This window comes from Canis aureus, chromosome 5 (assembly GCF_053574225.1).
Source record: "Canis aureus isolate CA01 chromosome 5, VMU_Caureus_v.1.0, whole genome shotgun sequence".
Taxonomy (NCBI): Eukaryota; Metazoa; Chordata; class Mammalia; order Carnivora; family Canidae; genus Canis; species Canis aureus.
In genome coordinates, this window is record NC_135615.1 from 54786295 (window position 1) to 54805924 (window position 19630).

At 39.7% G+C, this 19630-nt stretch overlaps 1 protein-coding gene across 16 annotated transcripts in view; it reads right to left on the reverse strand.

Annotated features, from left to right (window-relative positions):
- Positions 1–19630, reverse strand: part of LOC144314205 (uncharacterized) — a 375014-nt gene that overhangs the window by 231988 nt on the left and 123396 nt on the right. For all 16 annotated transcript variants that reach the window (XR_013380035.1, XR_013380036.1, XR_013380033.1 and 13 more), the window contains one exon: positions 7351–7451. Coding sequence is in view for 9 of the 16 variants with exons in the window: in XM_077898049.1 (XP_077754175.1) it covers positions 7351–7387 (37 nt within the window). In the remaining 7 variants the exon portion in view is untranslated. The remainder of the gene's footprint in view (positions 1–7350; positions 7452–19630) is intronic.

Here is a 19630-nt window from a genome sequence, read left to right on the forward strand (position 1 = left end):
ATTCCATCCAGAGCACTTATTCGCCTGGCTTGTCTGGCATCTTTCCACGTGCGTCTGCATTCCTGTGAGGGTAACATCTTCGTCCCCTTCCATTTCCCCTCTTTTCCATTTCCTATGATTTTCTCTGTTTCTGTTCTTGGGCCAACCCTCCCTGCAGCTACATGTGTTTTCAAATCTGCCCTGTATTTTTAAATTATCCTGGTATTCTTAGCCTTTGGGCTTTCAGGACTCATTCAAACTCTCTCATCTTTCTTCTGCCGCCTGTCCAATTATTTCTGGGTCTCATTTTGCATGGTCTACCCGTAACTTCTTTTCAAGTAAAATTTACTTTCTAAACAGTGAAATGCTTTACCAGAATCAATGGCTTCTGCAACCTGTCCTTGAAACACAAATTGAAAGTCTTCACGATGACTGAGGCACCCATCCATTTGCTTCCAGTCTGGCTGCTCCAGAGTTCTAGCATCTCCTTTGGGTGTTAGTGATACGGAGCACATTACCCTATTGGAAAAACGTTCCCAAGAATGGGAAACTCATGGGAAGAGTGAGGCTGTACCATTGGAGAGTTACCGCGTCTCTTCTCCTAGTCTCTAGTGCTGCTTGCCTTCCCCACAATCTAATCATCCTTCCCAGAAGGAATTTCTGATCCTTGCACAGGCACATACACAGAACACTCAGATTCACACTGGGAGCCTGTTAGTAAAAATTAACCAATAATTATACCACAATCCATGTGATCCTCGTTGTCTTGATATTGGTCCCGATGCTCAATAGTCAGATGTGTGAATTTGGTTGTGTAGGATTCATCCCCCTTCTCTCTGTTGTGAGCTGACACCACTGGATGAAAGCCCTCACTGAGTAGGGACAGTCTTGGCATCTCGATGAGTACAGTATAAGATCATATTTAACACCCATTTAGTTTTAGTTCAAAACACAAATTTTAAATGCCACAGAAAGCAGATTTATGGATCATTCTGCCTAATGCTCTGCTTATGATAACAACACTACAGACATATGCTAAGATATTCCTACCTCAAAAAAAAAAGGACTATAATATAAAAACATTCATCAGATGCCAATTTGAACCCATGCGTCAACTTCCTTTCTTTCCTATATTCCCACTGAAATAGCCAAAGAAAATTAAAAGGAGGGAGAAGACATCTATGTCAACCCTGGAAAAAACAAATTTTTTGAGAAAAAAATTGGTGTGACTTTTCTTACTAGGAAAATATAAATAACAAAATTGACTCAAGAAGAGATAAGAAATATAAATAAGCTAATGCCATCAAAGATAATAAAAATACCATTGAGGAACTGTCAAATCATAAAGGACATTTGCCCTGGAAGATTTTGCAAACCTCCAAGGGACAAGAAATTCTAATGCTTTTTAATCTGTTAAAGAGACTAGAAAAAAGATCAAAATTTTCCAATTCAATTTTAAAAACCAACTAGCATAACCCTGGCACTAAAAATCTGGCAAATACAGCCAGAAATCTATAGACCAACATCACTTAGAAATGCTCATGCAAACATTTTAAGAAATATTAGCAGATCAAATCAGCAACATATTTTAAAAATAATAAGCAATAACTGTGACAGAGGAATAGCAAAGAATTTGGAGTCATCCTTAATCTATTAGGAAGTGGAGCTTAATTCCCTTCCACTTGAATCAGGGCTGATCTTAGCAACTTATTGGCCAACAAAACCCGAGAACTTCTGTAGTTAGGTCATAAGGAGTCTTGAAGCTTCCCCGTCTATTGAAAAGGCAAATTGCATAACAGTAAATGTAGTTTGAGTCCTCTTGGGTAAATTATTTTTTTAAAACTGGATTTTCTTTAATAATAAATTTATTTTTTATTGGTGTTCAATTTGCCAACATACAGAATAACACCCAGTGCTCTTGGGTAAATTAAATAAACAAACAGAAAGTATGGAAGCTACTTACCAAAATATCAATAGTTATTATAAGAGATTATATGGGTTTTTTTAATCTTAAAAAATTTTGCATATGTGATTTTTCTAATTTTTCTCCAATAGATATATGTCATTTTTGTGATTTAAAACAGTGTGGGCATATTTCTTAAATGTACCCACTGTAGACCATATACCCTTGAGTTTATCTCAGCCCTTCTTGAATACTATCATACTGTGACCTAAATACTTCTTAAAATAATTTCATGATTTTACTGTAAATGAGTAAAACTTTAACACTTTCTTTTGTCTTTAAACTATCATTAGTATAGGTTTCTGATTCTTATTTTTCTGAGTTGTTATTCACCTGATTCTTTCCCTTCATGACACTGCGCATCTCATTCCACTTTCATCTTCCCAGATTGCAAACATTAAGTAGCCAGCTCATCCTCATAAAGCAGCCTTCATTTGCCCCATCTCTGTTTTTACTGCAGCATTAAAATGACCACATGGCCAGAAATTAGCAGTTTAAGGACAGTCTCTGACTTATGATGATTCAGCTCACAATTTTCAACTTTATGATGGTGTGAAAGCCATACACATTCAGTAGAAGCTGTACTTCCAATTTTGAATTTTGATCTTTTCCTGGGCTAGGAGTACTTGGTATAAGCCTCTCTCTTCATGAAGCTAGGCAGACAGCAAGCCACAGCTCCCAGTCAGCTCCCAGTCAGCCACACGAGCACAAGGGTAAACAAGCCATGCACTGACAACTGTTCTGTTTCTCACATTCAGTACAGTATTCAATACATTACATGAGATTCAACACTTTCTTATAAAATAGGCTTTGTGTTGGATGATTTGCCCAACTGTAGGCTAATGTAAATGTTCCGAGCACATTTAAGGCAGACAGGTTAAGCTATGATGTTGGGTAGGTCGGGTGTATTAAATGCATTTCCACTTAGGATATTTTCAACTTTCAATGAGTTTGTCAGGATGTAACCCCATGTAAGTCAAGGAAGATCTGCACTCCCAATTTAATGTTCCCTGACTTGCACTATATAAGAATAATTCCCCCCCAAATGTAAAATATCATCCATAATATCATTTATAAGGATATTTATTGAGCCAAATATGTTTATAGATTACTTCTGCACTACCCACCGGGAAAGCAAAATCTTTCTTTAGGGTCAATTTCAGTGACAACATCTATAACACTATAGCTTTTTACCTCCCAAATAGACATAGATATCTCTAGACTGCACAGATGGATCTGTATCTAAATTCACAAGGAAGGCCTTTTGTGAATCAATAAGTGCTATCCTAATGTCATTTTTCTTGCTGTCAAAATGCCAGAGTAAAGGGAAAAGGGTCCAAACTCAGCCTGTGTAAATTGTTAGTTTTAGGCTCTTCCCAAATTACCTGGGGGCCAAGAAAGGGATGCGAGTGTGCATGCATGCGTGCGCACACACACACACACACACACACACACAAAAGGTCTGAAATGGTCTCATCAATGTGCAAAGCCACCAGGAAGAAACAGTCTACGGTTTGATTTTGGATAAAAGAGCCTGGGAGTGGGGAGGCAACAGGGCAAGACAACGCAGCAGACAAGCAGAAAGAGAGCTGAAGGAAGATGTCAAAGGACACAACTCAGCTGCTCATCATACAACTCAGCTGCTCATCAAGCAGAAGGTGAGGCTGGTTGCACAGCTGCAGGCCACTCTTGTCGGCATGAGATTGCTCACACAGGCCAGTGACAAGTGTGCTCTTCCACGTGCACCATTTAACGTCACACTGAAGAATACTGATGCCTCACTTCACCTTCATTTCTTCTCACCTGATTTGCCACAGCCTCCAATACGGTTCCATTTCTCTCCACTTCATCTTACACATGACTGTATGAGTGATTATGTTTAAACAAAACAAAACAACAAAAAAGGTGTATTTTGGTCCCTATTGCTTCCTTGGCAAGCCTCTCTGAATAGAGCACAAATCCCATCATGTAGCTATGAGGTCCTTCCAAAGCAGGCCCATCCTCCCCTCCAAGACTCACATTATTATCCCACCTCCCAACAACTTCTCTTCTCGAAGAACCCTCCCCTTGTCTTCACTGACCATCCTTCTTGTATAGAGTATTTGGCTTCCCACCTGCACTTGCCCAAATACCACCCACCCTTCTTTAACACCATTTCCTCACTTGGGACTAAATAATTAACTTGGTCCTCTTTCCCTTTCTATTCCCAAAGTACTATAAGTGAACCTCAGTAAGTCTTTTAGCACAATAATAAAAACAATAAGCACTCAAAAACAAAACAAAACAAAACAAAACAAAAAAAACAATGGCACTCAGGCCATTCATTCACTCTACACAGGGTACCGAGCTGAGTACTCATCTTAATTAGAGATCCTTAGGTGGTGGGAAAGAGAAACTTGCTGGAACCAAGAAAAGGGAGCTTTATTATAACACATCAAGAAATTCAAGGCAAGATATATAATCAGACTTCTAGAGGGACTGGAAAGTGATCAGAAGTCAGGGAAGTGCTTGCACCTTCACTCATTCATGCTCTCTCATTCCCTGTCTGTCTTTATCTCTCTATCTTTCTATCATCTCCATCCCTCTCAATCTCTCCTGCACCCCTCATTTAGCAATGCTTCTTCCTGGTTGCTGGGGCCTACAGTGAAGAGAGTTATGAAGATCTTCTTTCCCCACCCTCTGCTAGCCAGTAGAGAACTATTTAAATGACTCCGTTCTTATTCAGTGTTGAGCGAATATTATTTTTGCATGCAGTTCATTATGTACAAAAAAGTGATTTTTCTGAAAAAGAGCAAAAGTAGATTGTTTGTATTAGGTAAACATACCCTAATTAATCAAGTGTAAGATTCCATTGATTGTGAGATTCACCTCCATTTTTTCTGTATCATCAAGAAAAGAAAAAAATGCCACCTTTCATCATTATTAAGAAGCTGTCAGTTTTAAGACATCCTTATTTTTAGAGATGTTAAGATGTAAAACAATGATTCTTGATGAAATGTTATCAAGAGAATGAAGTATAAGCTACCTTAGTATAACACCTACAATCTCACAGGGAGAAGTTGTTTATGCCATCTTCTGGGGAAAAGCCCAAGATGACCAGTTTACCACTACATAGGCCCCCATAGCTGGAGCCCATACCAGAAACCACATTAACTCCTCTTAAAGATGACATCAATGACAGTAAGTCAGCAATGAAAAGCCTTTTGGGGTCAGGTCATATAGACTCCCCAGATAAGACCTGCAAAGAGCTTGTCACAGGTTTCTGACCCTGGAGCAGAAGAAAGATTCCTCACTGTCTTCTCCTGGATCCCTGAAGCAACTCGGCCCAAGTCCAAATGTTCAGGTGAAGGGTAACCCTCAACCTCACCCCCAATCTAGACACTTTTTCTCCCCACCAATCTCCCTCCCCCCGGGGTGATCCATGTCAGGGATCTGAACAGTGGTGACCACTGCCCATTTCTGCCTCGGCTCCCTGCTTCTTTCTATACCACAGCCTGAAAGTGGGCTCTTGTAAGGCCAATCATCGAACTGATGACTGGGTGGATGGCATCTGGAACTCTTCACAGAGCCCAACTGTCTCCTTAAAGTGGCTTTACTGTCATTCATTTCTGCTTCTAAGATCCATCCCCATTGTTGCATGTACCTGCAGTTCACTCATACTCACTCCTGCATACTGCTGTGCCACATGAAGGCACCATGATGTCTGCACCTCACCTCCCGTAAATCATTTCTTTGAGTTCCTTTCTTTCTTTGTTTTCTTCTGTTAAGAACAGAGGTTCTATAAGCCTTTATACAAGCCTGCTGGAACACACATGCAAATGTTTTTCTAGAGTATGTACCCAGAAGTGGAATTGCAGGGTCTTCAACTACAGTCACTTTCAGCTTCACAAGATAATGCCAGGGATTGTTCCAACTGACATCCTAATAGGAGTTACACAAGCTCTTGGAATTATCAGACTTGAGACTGTCAGGCTTTCTAATTTTTGCCTATCAAGCAGAACGAAGGAAATGACATATGGTATATCATCACTTTTATAAAGTCCCAAGTAATAAATTTTTAGGTATATGTGCTTGTCATAAAACTATATTGAAAACAAAGGAAAGCCAAATGCACAATTCAGAATTATGATTTATCTCCAAAAAGAGACAAGAAAATGGGAATTACTATATTTATAGAATATATTCATATATCATGTGACTACAATATATTATCATATACATATTGAGTTTATTATTTCAAATAGCACATAATATTTTAATTGCTTTATTTTCTGTTCCCACGATGCTAAAACAATGACACCTTTGAAATGAGATTCTTACAGCCTCATCACCAAAAACAAAAAAAAACAAAACAAACAAACAAAAAAAAAAAACGTGCTTCCCTTCTAGCGCCAGACTGAAAAAAAAAAAATCTCAGGGAAGGACTGTGATTGGCTCAGATTAGATCATGTGCCCATCCCTGAACCAATCACCGTGGCCAGGGTAATAAACCCTAGGATTGATCTATCCTGTGTCCATCCCTAGAGCCAAAGGGATCGAATCTGTTGCCATAAAGTGTGGGTAGAATGGTATGAAAAGGCAAAGCGTAACAAAAACCTTAAGTATTAATATCATCCATTTCTAAAGGTCACAGGCGGTAGAGCTAGGATTCAAACCCGGATCTGCATGACTCTGGAGCTTAGACTTGAACCACGTCAATTCCAGTTTCTGCTGGATTAAAATCTTACGAGTTTTCTCTAGTGTTAGGGCAGTATTTTCCTAAAGCTTGGGACACTGTCTTATTTATCTTTGTTCCTCCAGCTCCTAGAAATACTACCTGGCACTTTTTAGGTGTTTTGTGGAATTGAATCCCTGAACTGCAAATTGCTTATTTAAACATATTGTTAAATCAACATGGATGTGACCATTTCTGAGACCAGCTGTGTGGGTCTTGTGCTCAGAAGAGAACAGATGGGGATTTGAAGAGTGGGAAGGGGGTAGAACATTTTAATTTCAAGAACATTTTAGCACCACAAAAATCAAAAGGGAAATAGAAATACTAGAAATTTTATACTTCAAGCAAAGTTGCCTGATGATCAAAAGTGAGAATAAGGGTAGCAAGGACTGGCTAGCCTACATTTTTCTTATTGAGAAAATCATGACTATTTAGATTTGTTATTCCTCTTACCTTTTCCAGTAAACTTTGGGGGGAAGAAAAGTGGGATTGGGGGTGGCTAACAGGGGACCTCTCCTTGGACTGTATCATTAAAACTATAACAAAAATGTATTCATGAGATTATTTGCAAATTTAAAAATAACCACTGCCTAGATACATGTTTTAAATCTCTCGGCAATAATTACCAATATTCTGTCTCCTTCCATTTCCCCCAATTGCGAGGTGAAGGTATTGTTTGAGAAATGATCTTTACCTTCATCTGTTTTCATCTGGGTCATGTTAGTTTTCATCTTTTTCCTTCCGTAGAATCATGTCTTTTTCCTAGCACTTGTCTTTTACGTTCCTTTGTGAAGCCTGAAATAGAACAAGCCAAAAATCATTTTCTTTGTTAAGCACAATCTTCTCGTTTCTCATTATTTATGTTGTCCTGCTTTGGAATGCTTCTAGTCTCCTCTGTACTTTGGATCTCATATTTAAACTTTTATCTTCATATTAGTCTTTCTTTTGTTCTCCTTTCTTTGTTTCACAAAAAAAATAATAACTTCATTCTAAATGACTCACCATTGTATTGCTTCCCTGGCTTGCACAGCCATTAAGTGGAATATAGTCTTTTAGTTTACAGTTGTGTTATGCTGTCTTGGTCTAGGCTGCTTCTAATTTTGCTGAAGGATCTGTATGTGGCTGCAATTAATTTATTTTTAAACATTTTCTTTCTTTCCCTCAGTCCTCTATTCTGTATTATCCCATCTGATATCCACCAGAGCATTATACTCTGATCCAAATTTTGCCCCATTCCAAATTTCAACTTTTTCTTCTTTTCCCTCCTATTACAGTCATTTTGTTTCTAATTACAATCCAGCTATCCACGGGCTTGTTTCACCAGAGGCCTTACCATTGGTGTTTATTCAGGTGATTTTTAAGTGAGTTTGGTTCTGATTAATTTGAAAAAAGGAGAAGGGAGGGGAGTAGAAAAATTGAAAATAATAATTGTTTCAGTCTTGAAAGCAAATATTCCCTACTGGCTATGAACACTGCTGGGATTCTCCAGGTCCTTATTTGCTCCTCCTGCTGCTTTGCCTGTATTGACTTATGCAGAGTGGACTCAAAATAGAAGTAGAAGTCCTAAGAGCCCTGACTCAAAGCTATGGCCCCTTGCCCTAAACCTTTTCCCCTACATCTTACTTAACAAACATTAGGTCAAAATCTACCTTTGTTTTTTGGGCAAAAGAAAGAAGTTCCTTTTGCCTTCTTTTCCTCCAGTCTAGTTAATGTAAGCAAAGCAGAGTGTGGTCTAGCTAAGCTCTGCAGTTTTTTCCCAGATGACATTAGTCTTGTCACAGGGGCAAGGTCTTCTAAACATTCTTAACTCACAGAAAGCCATGGTGCAAAGCACACTGTTCTATAAAACACTTTATAGAATTAATTAAATCTCTAAACCACAGATTGGTTGTTTGAACATATTCTTGTGGCAACATGGATGTGACCATGTCTGAGACCAGCTGTGTGAGTCAGGAGCTCACAAGAGAACAAACAGGGGTGAGAGCCCATCCCCTGGAATATGAGAGTGAGGAGGTCCACTGGTCTACCAGAGTGAGTAGGATGGGCGAAAACCCATCCCCACCATGGTCCTCTCTGAGCTACCTGCTACTTGTGAGACTACAGTCATGAGCAAAGTGACACTTGCTCCCTAAATGAGCTCTGTAGCCTCAGTTATAAAGAACTGAAGTGTCAATCAGCTCATTAGAATGCAGTACAATGCATACTCTGTTTCAGGCTTCAGACTAATAAAAATTGGAGATTAAAATCTCCAGCAAAATGCTTTTTCCTACACCTTGTTGTGGCACAGGAAAGCCGGGAGCTGGGGGAGGCAGAGACTCTGACATCAGAGAGAAGTTGCATCTTGAATCAAAAGCTCTGGTTATATGGCCCGGATAGTTTGGAAAGCCCAAGAGGCTCCCTTGGTGGGCATGAGACTTCAGTGAAGGTTGAACTAGACTACCATACTGACGTCTGCCTCCTACTCACAAGAGTTTCCACCACCCCTACCAGAATTCACTGACCCAAGTACGGAAAGCCCAGGTATAGAACCAAGGCTCACAGAAAACCACGAATGTGTTCCTAAGTCTTTTCCAGACAAAGCTAGTGCTTTCTGTTGGTTAGAACAGATGCCAATGAAGCCAAAGCTTGGGCAATACATGAGCTAGTTTCTCACAGGAGAAAATTCTACCCTGTAGTCAGAGGCTAAACCTTTAAACCCAGCCAGACATTTTGCAACTATGACTGCGTAATGAAGTCAATTTTGTGTTCAATTATCTACTGTGTTAGAAAACATACTGTCACTCTAAATTCTGTGTCAGAACCAATCTCTAAAGAAGTCCATAGCTGAAACAAAGTAGCCAGAGGCTACCCACAAAGCACAAGATAGAAAAAGATTTCTTCTAAGAAAGAAAAAAAATTAACAAAAGCTGAAAAGCCCCCAGATGGTTAAAGCAAGCCAGACATGGGTGTCTTCAAGCCTCTCTGTCCTATAGACGCAAAGAAAATTGAGGTGCTTCCCCGCAGCTTCTTAATTCAGGGATGAGACACTGCATTATACAAACATGAAAGGCAATTGCTGGAGGTGATGCTGAAGATGATAAGAGAAGCTAAATCTCTTCTCACTGAAAACCATCTCCCTCAAAACAAGCTCATGATGTCCTCACATTAATAAAGGAACTGGGCTACCTGAGAGGAACTACCGAGAAGTTGACACCAAGATAAGAAGGGAGGAACTTAAGAAGAAAAAATGATCTCATTGGTTGTGCTATGAATGTAAATTGGTACGTTTCTGGAAAGCAATTTGGCAACATACCTTTCAAAGCCCTTCAAAATAAGTATGACCTTTGACTTAGTAACCCTACTTCCAAGCATCTACCCTAAGAAAATAATAAGAAGCTGGAGAAATATGCCTGCCACAGAATTATCTAAAATGGTGAAAAATTAGATATATAAATATACAATGGAACAAGCCATACTACAGAAAATTATGCAATTATTTAAATTGTAGCTTTAAGATTAGTCAGTAATATGAAAACACACTCATATTAAGTGAAAAAGAAAGGATGTGAAATAACATAAGAAGAATTATTTTGGGTAGTTTATAGATATTTTTACAAGGAAATATAACACTAGTGATTTTTATTCCATCATGGAATCACAGTTTTTGTTACCAAATGTTCTACAGTGAACCCGTATTACTTTTACAATCACCAAAAAGCTATTTTTTAAGAAAATTTAGAAGTTTTTATGCCATAGTGTTGGGGAGGAGAGGGAAGAACAGATTACAAAATTGTATAGGAGAAAAAAGGCCTAAAAGGAAATACTTAAAGTATTATTTTTTGTTATGTTAGGATTATAGGTCACTGTATAATTTTTTGCTTTCTACTTTTGGTATTTTCCTATTTTTCTTTAAAGAAAATAGATTTTTTTTTATACAGGAAGAGATATTTCTAAAGAGAAAAAGGATGAAAGAAATAAGACCATGCTAGAAATTCTCATGAATGATAACAAAACCACCTAAGAAGAGAACCAGAGACTTCCTTCTATTTGGTCTTCTATCGGAAGAGGTAATAAGATGAGGGTAACTTTTTATGCTGCTCCTAAAATGGGCTACCAAACCCAAGGTGAGTGAACCATAGAGATACCATATCATAAAGAGAGACAAAAAGTGAAGGGAAGGGGCAATCTCTTACAAGAGAAGACTGGCCTGGCTCAGCAACCCTTGTCCTATCACCTCTCTCCAGTGTATACATGCAGGCACCAGGCAAATGCAGAGGATTAAAGGATAATCTTTGTAATCATGAATTGTTGGTCTGGCCTAAGAAAGAGTGCTCTAGTTGGCAGTTGCCAAGGCTATGAAAACGTACTGCTCAGATTTTCTAAGGTGGGGAGCATAATCAGTGGTCCCAGCTGCTGCACAATGGAATCTACCATCACATTTGAGCCAGGATCAGGCCCTCTTTCCGCTGGCTGCTCCCAGACCAGTGACTGAGTGCAGCAGGGATACTAAGGCAGATCCATTCTTGAGAGCCTTGATGGAACTTCTTTACAGCTGCACTGAAGTCTAAGATCTCCTCCCTCGCCCCCAAAAAGAGAGGTCAGACCAATATGACAGTCTGGTGGCTCTCACAGCCTTCTCCAGCTCCCATCCCTTCCCTCTTACAGCATTTCCCCCCAATAAAGCCCTGGAACATCTCACCCCATCTTGACATCTGCTTCTCTGGACCTGGACCAACACAGGGGCACTCCTCCATCCATTCTCCCACTTATAGAATCCAATAATAGACCCATTTATAGAGATGGGTGTGCTAGCTACATAAGAGTGGATCGGCATTTCATATCCCAGTAGGATTTCTGCAGTAGACTTACTGATCAGGCTTCAATACCCATTTCAGCATCAGAAGAAAACTGCAAAGATTTGGGAAACCCAAAAAACGGGGAGCCTGGGATCCCTGGGTGGCGCAGCGGTTTGGCACCTGCCTTTGGCCCAGGGCGTGATCCTGGAGACCCGGGATCGAATCCCACATCGGGCTCCCAGTGCATGGAGCCTGCTTCTCCCTCTGCCTGTGTCTCTGCCTCTCTCTCTCACTGTGTGTGACTATCATAAATAAATAAAAATTTAAAAAAAAAAAACGGGGAGCCTTTGAACAGTCTACTCTCCCACCAGTTGGCATGAATGAGTTTCTTGTGGGTCAAGTGAATATTGCTGCATGTAGGTGGATTTAAATGGTGTTGCTTGTACCCATCCAAATGACTTAAACTCAGATTTAAGAATGAAACTAGACCACTCTCTTTCACCATACACAAAGATAAACTCAAAATGGATGAAAGATCTAAATGTGAGACAAGATTCCATCAAAATCCTAGAGAAGAACACAGGCAACACCCTTTTTGAACTCGGCCACAGTAACTTCTTGCAAGATACATCCACGAAGGCAAAAGAAACAAAAGCAAAAATGAACTATTGGGACTTCATCAAGATAAGAAGCTTTTGCACAGCAAAGGATACAGTCAACAAAACTCAAAGACAACCTACAGAATGGGAGAAGATATTTGCAAATGACATATCAGATAAAGGGCTAGTTTCCAAGATCTATAAAGAACTTATTAAACTCAACACCAAAGAAACAAACAATCCAATCATGAAATGGGCAAAAGACATGAAGAGAAATCTCACAGAGGAAGACATAGACATGGCCAACATGCATATGAGAAAATGCTCTGCATCACTTGCCATCAGGGAAATACAAATCAAAACCACAATGAGATACCACCTCACACCGGTGAGAATGGGGCAAATTAACAAGGCAGGAAACAACAAATGTTGGAGAGGATGCGGAGAAAAGGGAACCCTCTTACACTGTTGGTGGGAATGTGAACTGGTGCAGCCACTCTGGAAAACTGTGTGGAGGTTCCTCAAACAGTTAAAAATAGATCTGCCCTACGACCCAGCAATTGCACTGTTGGGGATTCACCCCAAAGATACAAATGCAATGAAACGCCGGGACACCTGCACCCCAATGTTTATAGCACCAATGGCCACGATAGCCAAACTGTGGAAGGAGCCTTGGTGTCCAACGAAAGATGAATGGATAAAGAAGATGTGGTTTATGTATACAATGGAATATTACTCAGCTATTAGAAATGACAAATACCCACCATTTGCTTCAACGTGGATGGAACTGGAGGGTATTATGCTGAGTGAAGTAAGTGAGTCGGAGAAGGACAAACATTATATGTTCTCATTCATGTGGGGAATATAAATAATAGTGAAAGGGAATATAAGGGAAGGGAGAAGAAATGTGTGGGAAATATCAGAAAGGGAGACAGAACGTAAAGACTGCTAACTCTGGGAAACGAACTAGGGGTGGTAGAAGGGGAGGAGGGCGGGGGGTGGGAGTGAATGGGTGACGGGTACTGGGGGTTATTCTGTATGTTAGTAAATTGAACACCAATAAAAAATAAAAAATAAATAAAAATAAAAAAAATAAACTCAGATTTACTCAGATTTGAAGGTGATGAGAATTCAAAGTAAGGAATCCACCCACCAGCTTCAATGTTGTATAAGGGCCTGGGGAAAGCCTGGGAGAAGACCCCTGGAAAGGAACTGAGAGCAGCCTCCAGGAAATGAGAGTGGTCCTGAGCTGACAGCCAGGGAGCTGAGACCTCAGGCCTACAACCACAGGGTTGTCCTGCCAACAGCCTGAATGAGCATGAGAGTGGGCTCTTCCAAGATCCTCCAGATAAGTGCCCAGGGATCCCATTCCTCGAGCACAAGACCCTAAGCAGAGAACCCAGCTGAGCCATGCCTGACTTCTGACCTACAGAAACAATGATAAAATAAATGACTGTTGTCTTAAGCCAATAAGCTTGCGGCCATTTGTAATGCAGCAATATAAAACTAATACAAGGAGATCCAACAGCACGTATTTGATAGCAGTCATTGAGAAGACTAAACCATTTTGCTTGTGCTTCTACCAAGTTCAGAACGTTCGATAAGGTAATCACAAAACTCTATTATCAAGTTTGCCTTGTATTGCTAAACGAATATGTTCAAGTGCTTCACTAGCATATTATACCAATTATTGTACAATGTAGTGGCTGAAAATGTCATAGTCCTCTCTTACCCCAAACTGTTATTTTTTAGAGGTGCCTGGGTGGGCCAGTCAGTTGGCATCCAACTCTTGATTTCTGCTCATGATCTCCAGGTTGTGAGAGGGAGCCCCATGTCAGGCTCAAAGCCAGGCATGGAGCCTGCTCAGGATTCTTTCTGTCTCCTCCTCCTCCATCCCTCTCTCTCTCTCCATCTCTCTAAAACAAACAAACAAACAACAACAACAACAACAAACTAACTATTTATAACCAATCTGATCATTCCCTATGGCATTTTGTTTAAACTACCATATAGATGTCTCACACCTAAATTAATGGCATATTGTTTAAAATAATCAACGATCTTCATAGTTCCTGAAAGGAGGCAAGAAAGGAAGAAAAACAAATCTAAGGTAGTCTACTGCTGAGCTGGCCACAGGCTCACAGGAAAATAAAGCTGGTTCCTTCTTCATGAAGGACTTCTCCAGAAGGGAACTCCACAGGGAACCCTGCAGCTCCAAACAGTCCTCTAGGGGAGAGGGGGAACAGAAATTATCTGCCAGTTGCTTTCTGTCTCCTGTCCCTCACTGGTCAAAGAACTGCCCCCACACACTTCTGGGAGTCAGCCCTTGGGGTAGTCAGGTCCTATGCTGCTTTCCAACGATTCTTCCAAGCACGGACATGGTAGAAAGCTAAGAGGGTGGAGTTTCTGCCCACTAAGCATAGTGGAGCCAAGTGAGAGCTGGGCCCTCACCCTGGGAAGGCCAGGGAAGCTAATCGTGTTAAGAGACAGGGAAAGGTGGTGGCCAGTGGTTTCCACTGAGTAAGTGGCATGGGCCCAGAGGGTGGATCCAGGCACATCTGCAGAGGCACATGAACTTGGACCTCGCAGCCCCAAATGTGATGTCTGCCCTTCCTCCCACACTATTATCTTGACAACTAGGTAATAGAGAATTGACCCATTCCCCCTACTGCTTCTAAGAAACAGCTACTTCTTTCCTTTGATCATCACCCTTAATTTGGGGTTCCTCCATCTGGTTTACATTTCTTCCCAGAAAGCACTCGATGCCCTTATTTCCAAACCCCTCTCTGTACATGAAACTATTTCTTTCCCACCAATTTTTGTAATCCGTTCTGGAAAACACACCCAGAGCCCCTGGGCTTATGCCCATTCTGCTTTTCATTACTGCAATTGCAGTGTGGTTAAAGCAGTAATGTCAAAACCACGTGTGTGTGTGTCTGCAATGCATTCTACTCTGAAGCTTGATAAGAGTGGGCTTAAACATACACACAGGCACACATGGACACACGTTTCTCTTCCGGGTAGTGCAGGGTTTGGGCAGAAGAATGAGGACATATCTTGAAAAGGAAGAACAGAAAGGAAAAGCCTGAGTCTGAAGTATAAGCCTTCCAATTTCAAAAGGGCAAATATTTCAAAACCAGTTGCATTAAACCCTTTTGTGCAGGGTACAAAATCTTATGAGGAGGAGGAAACATTAAAAAAAAATAGGCCACTAATAAATAAAAATATTTTCCCCCCACAGATAAATCAGGCTTTGAGTGCTTTATCCAAGGCCTTCTTTTGACATTTCCGGGATTCTTATGTTTATATTCAAACTCATCAAAAATTATCCCCAAGTGACCACACAATCATTTCTTGTGGTTTTTCCTCTTTCCTCTTGATTAGTTTTTTTTTTTCCTCTTCAGACCTTTGGCTGACTGTTCTGCTACTGTTAGCAGGACTGAAGTTCCTAGTGGGGTTAAAAGAAAGAACCCTGCATAGCAATGCTGTGTTCTCAAGTTTTTTCACCCTGAGCAGGAAAGGACCATTTTTGGATTGATCTCCCCATCAGAGAACCATGTCACCCAATCTCCCTGTTCTGCAACTTGCTACAAGATTGATGGTAAATATAATATGTATGAAAATGAAGGAGGAAAATGTATGCAAAGCTTCAGTGGTAGTGCAGGGGGCTGGAAACGATGTTGTGCAGTACATCATTTCATCTGAATTTCTCATTTTCAGGACATTGACTCTAAAATTACTGCAGTCGTAGTGTTTAATGTTCCTGTATTGGGATTCCAGGGTTTAAAAAAAATGATTTGAAGCTAGAAAAGCAAGACTGACTTATTTGGACCTATGCTGTGGTGTGACCAAAAAAAAAAAAACTGCAAGAATATAAGAAATGCTATAAACACACACAATCTCAATCTCTCTCTCTCTCTCTCTCTCTCTCTCTCTCTCTCACACACACACACACAGACTTAAGGTGAGTTTAATACTATATCCAGTAGAATATCAAGCAGGTTGCCAATAAAAAGGGGAATGTGACATAACAGTAAACTAATGAGGCTTAAGTTTCAAGGCCCTAGAAGGTCAGAAGTTTTTTGTAAAAATTTATAAAACTCAGCTATTTTAGCCAAAATGTTATTGGGTGGTTCTCAGTCACTCCTGGGTGGGTTATGTTATTGCTAGCATCCTAGTAGAGCAAATGCTTCCAGAACCACTCGCATAGGCCCTGAACGACAAAGAGGTTACAAGATAAGAGATTTCGCCTCAATATAAACATCTATCTCAGGACCAGGAGTATGTTGGGTAGTCGAGAAGAAACCCAGTTTGAAATGCACAAGTACCCAAAGCTAATCTATGTACAACTCTCCTAACCATCAGATCTACCAAAAGATAAGTAGAGGACTTGGATTTTATTGATCCTCATCAAAACACAAGTTTTCTCCTTGAACGTTTTTTTCTGAATTTGATGACAATTCTAAAAAGTTTATGTGATATGAGCCTAATAAGTTGTGACACTGAAAAAAAAATACTTTTCTAATAAGTTTTTTTTTTTTTTAACTTCAACCATGCTCTAAAACAATTGAGTTACCTTCCTATTCCCTCTAAGGATTTTCCTACACTGGTGTCATATGAAGAGGACAGGTTAGGAGCCGGGAATGTAGTCTTGCTGTTTGTACTATTTGTCAGCTTTTCCAAATGTGTAATTGGTTACGATTCTTTTCTCGTTCTAAATAAATTGTCCTTTTACATCTAATTTAGTATTCACGGTTTCCATTCTCTTGAAGAATAGTATAAGCTTCAGGCCCCTCTAAATCTGACTCACAGTCTCAGCTCTGCAGCTTCTGCCACCCACACAGGTGGCACACAGGTGCCTTTCTTCACCTCCTGGGATGAAGGGCTTCCCCTTCTGCATCCCTTTAACCACTCTGGACCGTGGCCACATCTCGTTCCTTGTCTTCATGTGGAACCGACTCCATCCCCAAACTCTACATTGGTTCCCATCCCTTTTACATGTGTGTCTACGCACACACCCCGCAGGTCGTCTCAGTGTGAGGTCTTCCCTTTCCTTGCCTGCCTCTTCCCTTCCTCACCTCCTGCCCTCATCCCTCCAACTCACTCCAAACTTTCCATGTTAGGCAAACCTCTCTGAATCTTCTTCCTACTCTCTACTCCATGGCAACCCCTCCCCCAAATCAACCTGCTTAGCTCTAATGACATTTAATAGCTATGTCCTATTTCATAGTGGAGACACAGCAGTACAAAGTCAACATTTCCCCCTTTGGAGTCCACTCAGTTTGTTTCCTATTTTCTTCTGTTTGTAGCAACATGAATCATACCTCAGTAAACATTCTTTTACCTATATCTCGATGCCATTAAAGCCGTAAGACTCCCAATCCTTGGACTAGCGGTCAAAAAGGTATATATTTTTTTAATTTTCATAAATGCTGCCAGGATGCTTCCAGAAAGACTATAACAATTCACATCTCCATCAGCAGAATTTGAGAACCCCTTCTCCCTGTCACCTACTTTGCAGCAATATTATTGCAGATATTACTGGTTGATATTATTGTCCTTTTTAACTTCTGCCCATCTGAAGTGTAAGATACCGTTACCTTAATATTCTTGATCAAATGTTGAGGGGAGGTCATTTGGTTTTTTTCTCATTGATCCTCAGCTCTACTTGTACATCATAAGTAATTACCTTTGCTATGCTTGTTGCAAACACTTCTTCCGAATCTATTGTATTTCTGTGTTTGTAGTTTTTATGTATTTAAATCACAATGGCATGTATCATGGTCTCAGCATTTCTGGAATTGGATATACAGTTCTCTTTTATTCCTTCATTGCATATAATCTCTTAGATCATCTTCTAAAATGTTCATTATTTGATTGTTTATTGAAATCTTCCGGCCATCTGCAATTTATATTTGCATACTTTGTATATTATAGAGCTCGACTTTATTGTTTTCTAGGATAGCAGCTATATCAGCACTATCAATTAAATGAATTAATTATTCATTTCCTACTGAATTCAAGTACCACCTTTTTCATACGGTAATTCTCCATGTATATCAGGATATATTCTTGACTCTCTGTTCTAGCCTACTGATTTATTTATTCTTTGCCAATACCATATTGGTTTTTAACATAGTTTTGTTGAATATACTGAAATCTAATAAGAAAAGTATCCCATAACTATTCTTTTTCATACTTTTCTTACCAGTTCTTAGACATTAATGTTTCTATATGAATTTTGACATGTTTTTATTCAGTTAAAAATGGTTTGAGAGTCTACTGAAATTATACTAAATTCATACAATCATTTGGGGTGATTAGACATTTTAGAATATAACTCCTCTCCACCCAAGAATGTGGTATACACTTCTCTTTGTTCAGATTTATTTAATGTTTCTTCATATAGGTCCTTTACTTTTCATGCCAAGTTTATTTCTAAATATTTTGTAATTTTTAAAAATATTTTCTAATTTCATATCAGTCTTTTGAGTGAAATACTTTTCCACTTCCATTCCTAGGTGATACTACTAGTGCAGAAGGGAAAAAAAAAGCTTCATTATTTTCATTTATTATTGAATCCAGTCACTTCCAAAAACTGTATTAATTCTTATGAGTTTTTACTAGAGCCTACTGGGTTTTCTGAGTATACTATTACATCAACAAAAGGGAAGAGAAAAAAAAAAGGTAGTATCAGTCATCTCAATTTTTGTAGCACCAACTAATATCTGGTACTTAGAAAGCACTTCATAAATATTTTAAGAATGAATGAACACCTGAATTAATGAAGGAACAAATGAAATGGGTCAGATGTTATTCACATGGAGCATTTAAGGTTCTTTCCATTGTGGCACCATTCCAATGAATTCCTGATCTTCCTTTTGAAGACTATTCCCATTTATTTGCTGGAAACCATGTAGGTTTCCAAAGTAGTCAGAAGATAAATAAGCCTGATGGCCATAGGAAATATGTTCTAGTTAACAAAGGATCTTCCCAAGTGAGTTGTAGTAGAGTTCCTTTGAGAGTTCTTGAGTTCCTCTTTTCAGTTGAGCTAAGAGAAGAGACTGCACAGGGCTTTGTTATTGTGTCCACGAAAGAAGCAACAAGTTGTCTTTGCACCTTAGAGTGAATTACAAGGCTTCCAGAGGCAAACTAATGCTTTTGTTGGCTGAGGGCAGACAGCCAGCCAAAGGTTCACCTGCAGGAGCATTTCAGTGAAGGGTCCAGAAACACGGACAAAAAAATAAAATAAAATAAAATAAAGCCACCCTGGGATGCTTTCTAAATCTAGGAAGACAGTCAAAAACAAAGTCTGCAGTGGTAACTGATGGAAAACCAAAGAGATGCCAATTTACGTTAGGTAATTGTGTTCAATATAGTCTTGATCCACATGTTACCCCTATAGTTGGGCCTCACAAACATTGCATAATGGAACTAAAAGCATGCACTCACCTATCTCAGCTCTCTCTGTAAGTCAACCATACTTAAGAAGAGCCAAGCCACTAGGCCTATAATTTCAACCACAGCGATTCAACTTATGGCAGCTATTACAATCTAGGCATAATTTACTGCTGAGGTAATTAACCATTATCCATGCTGC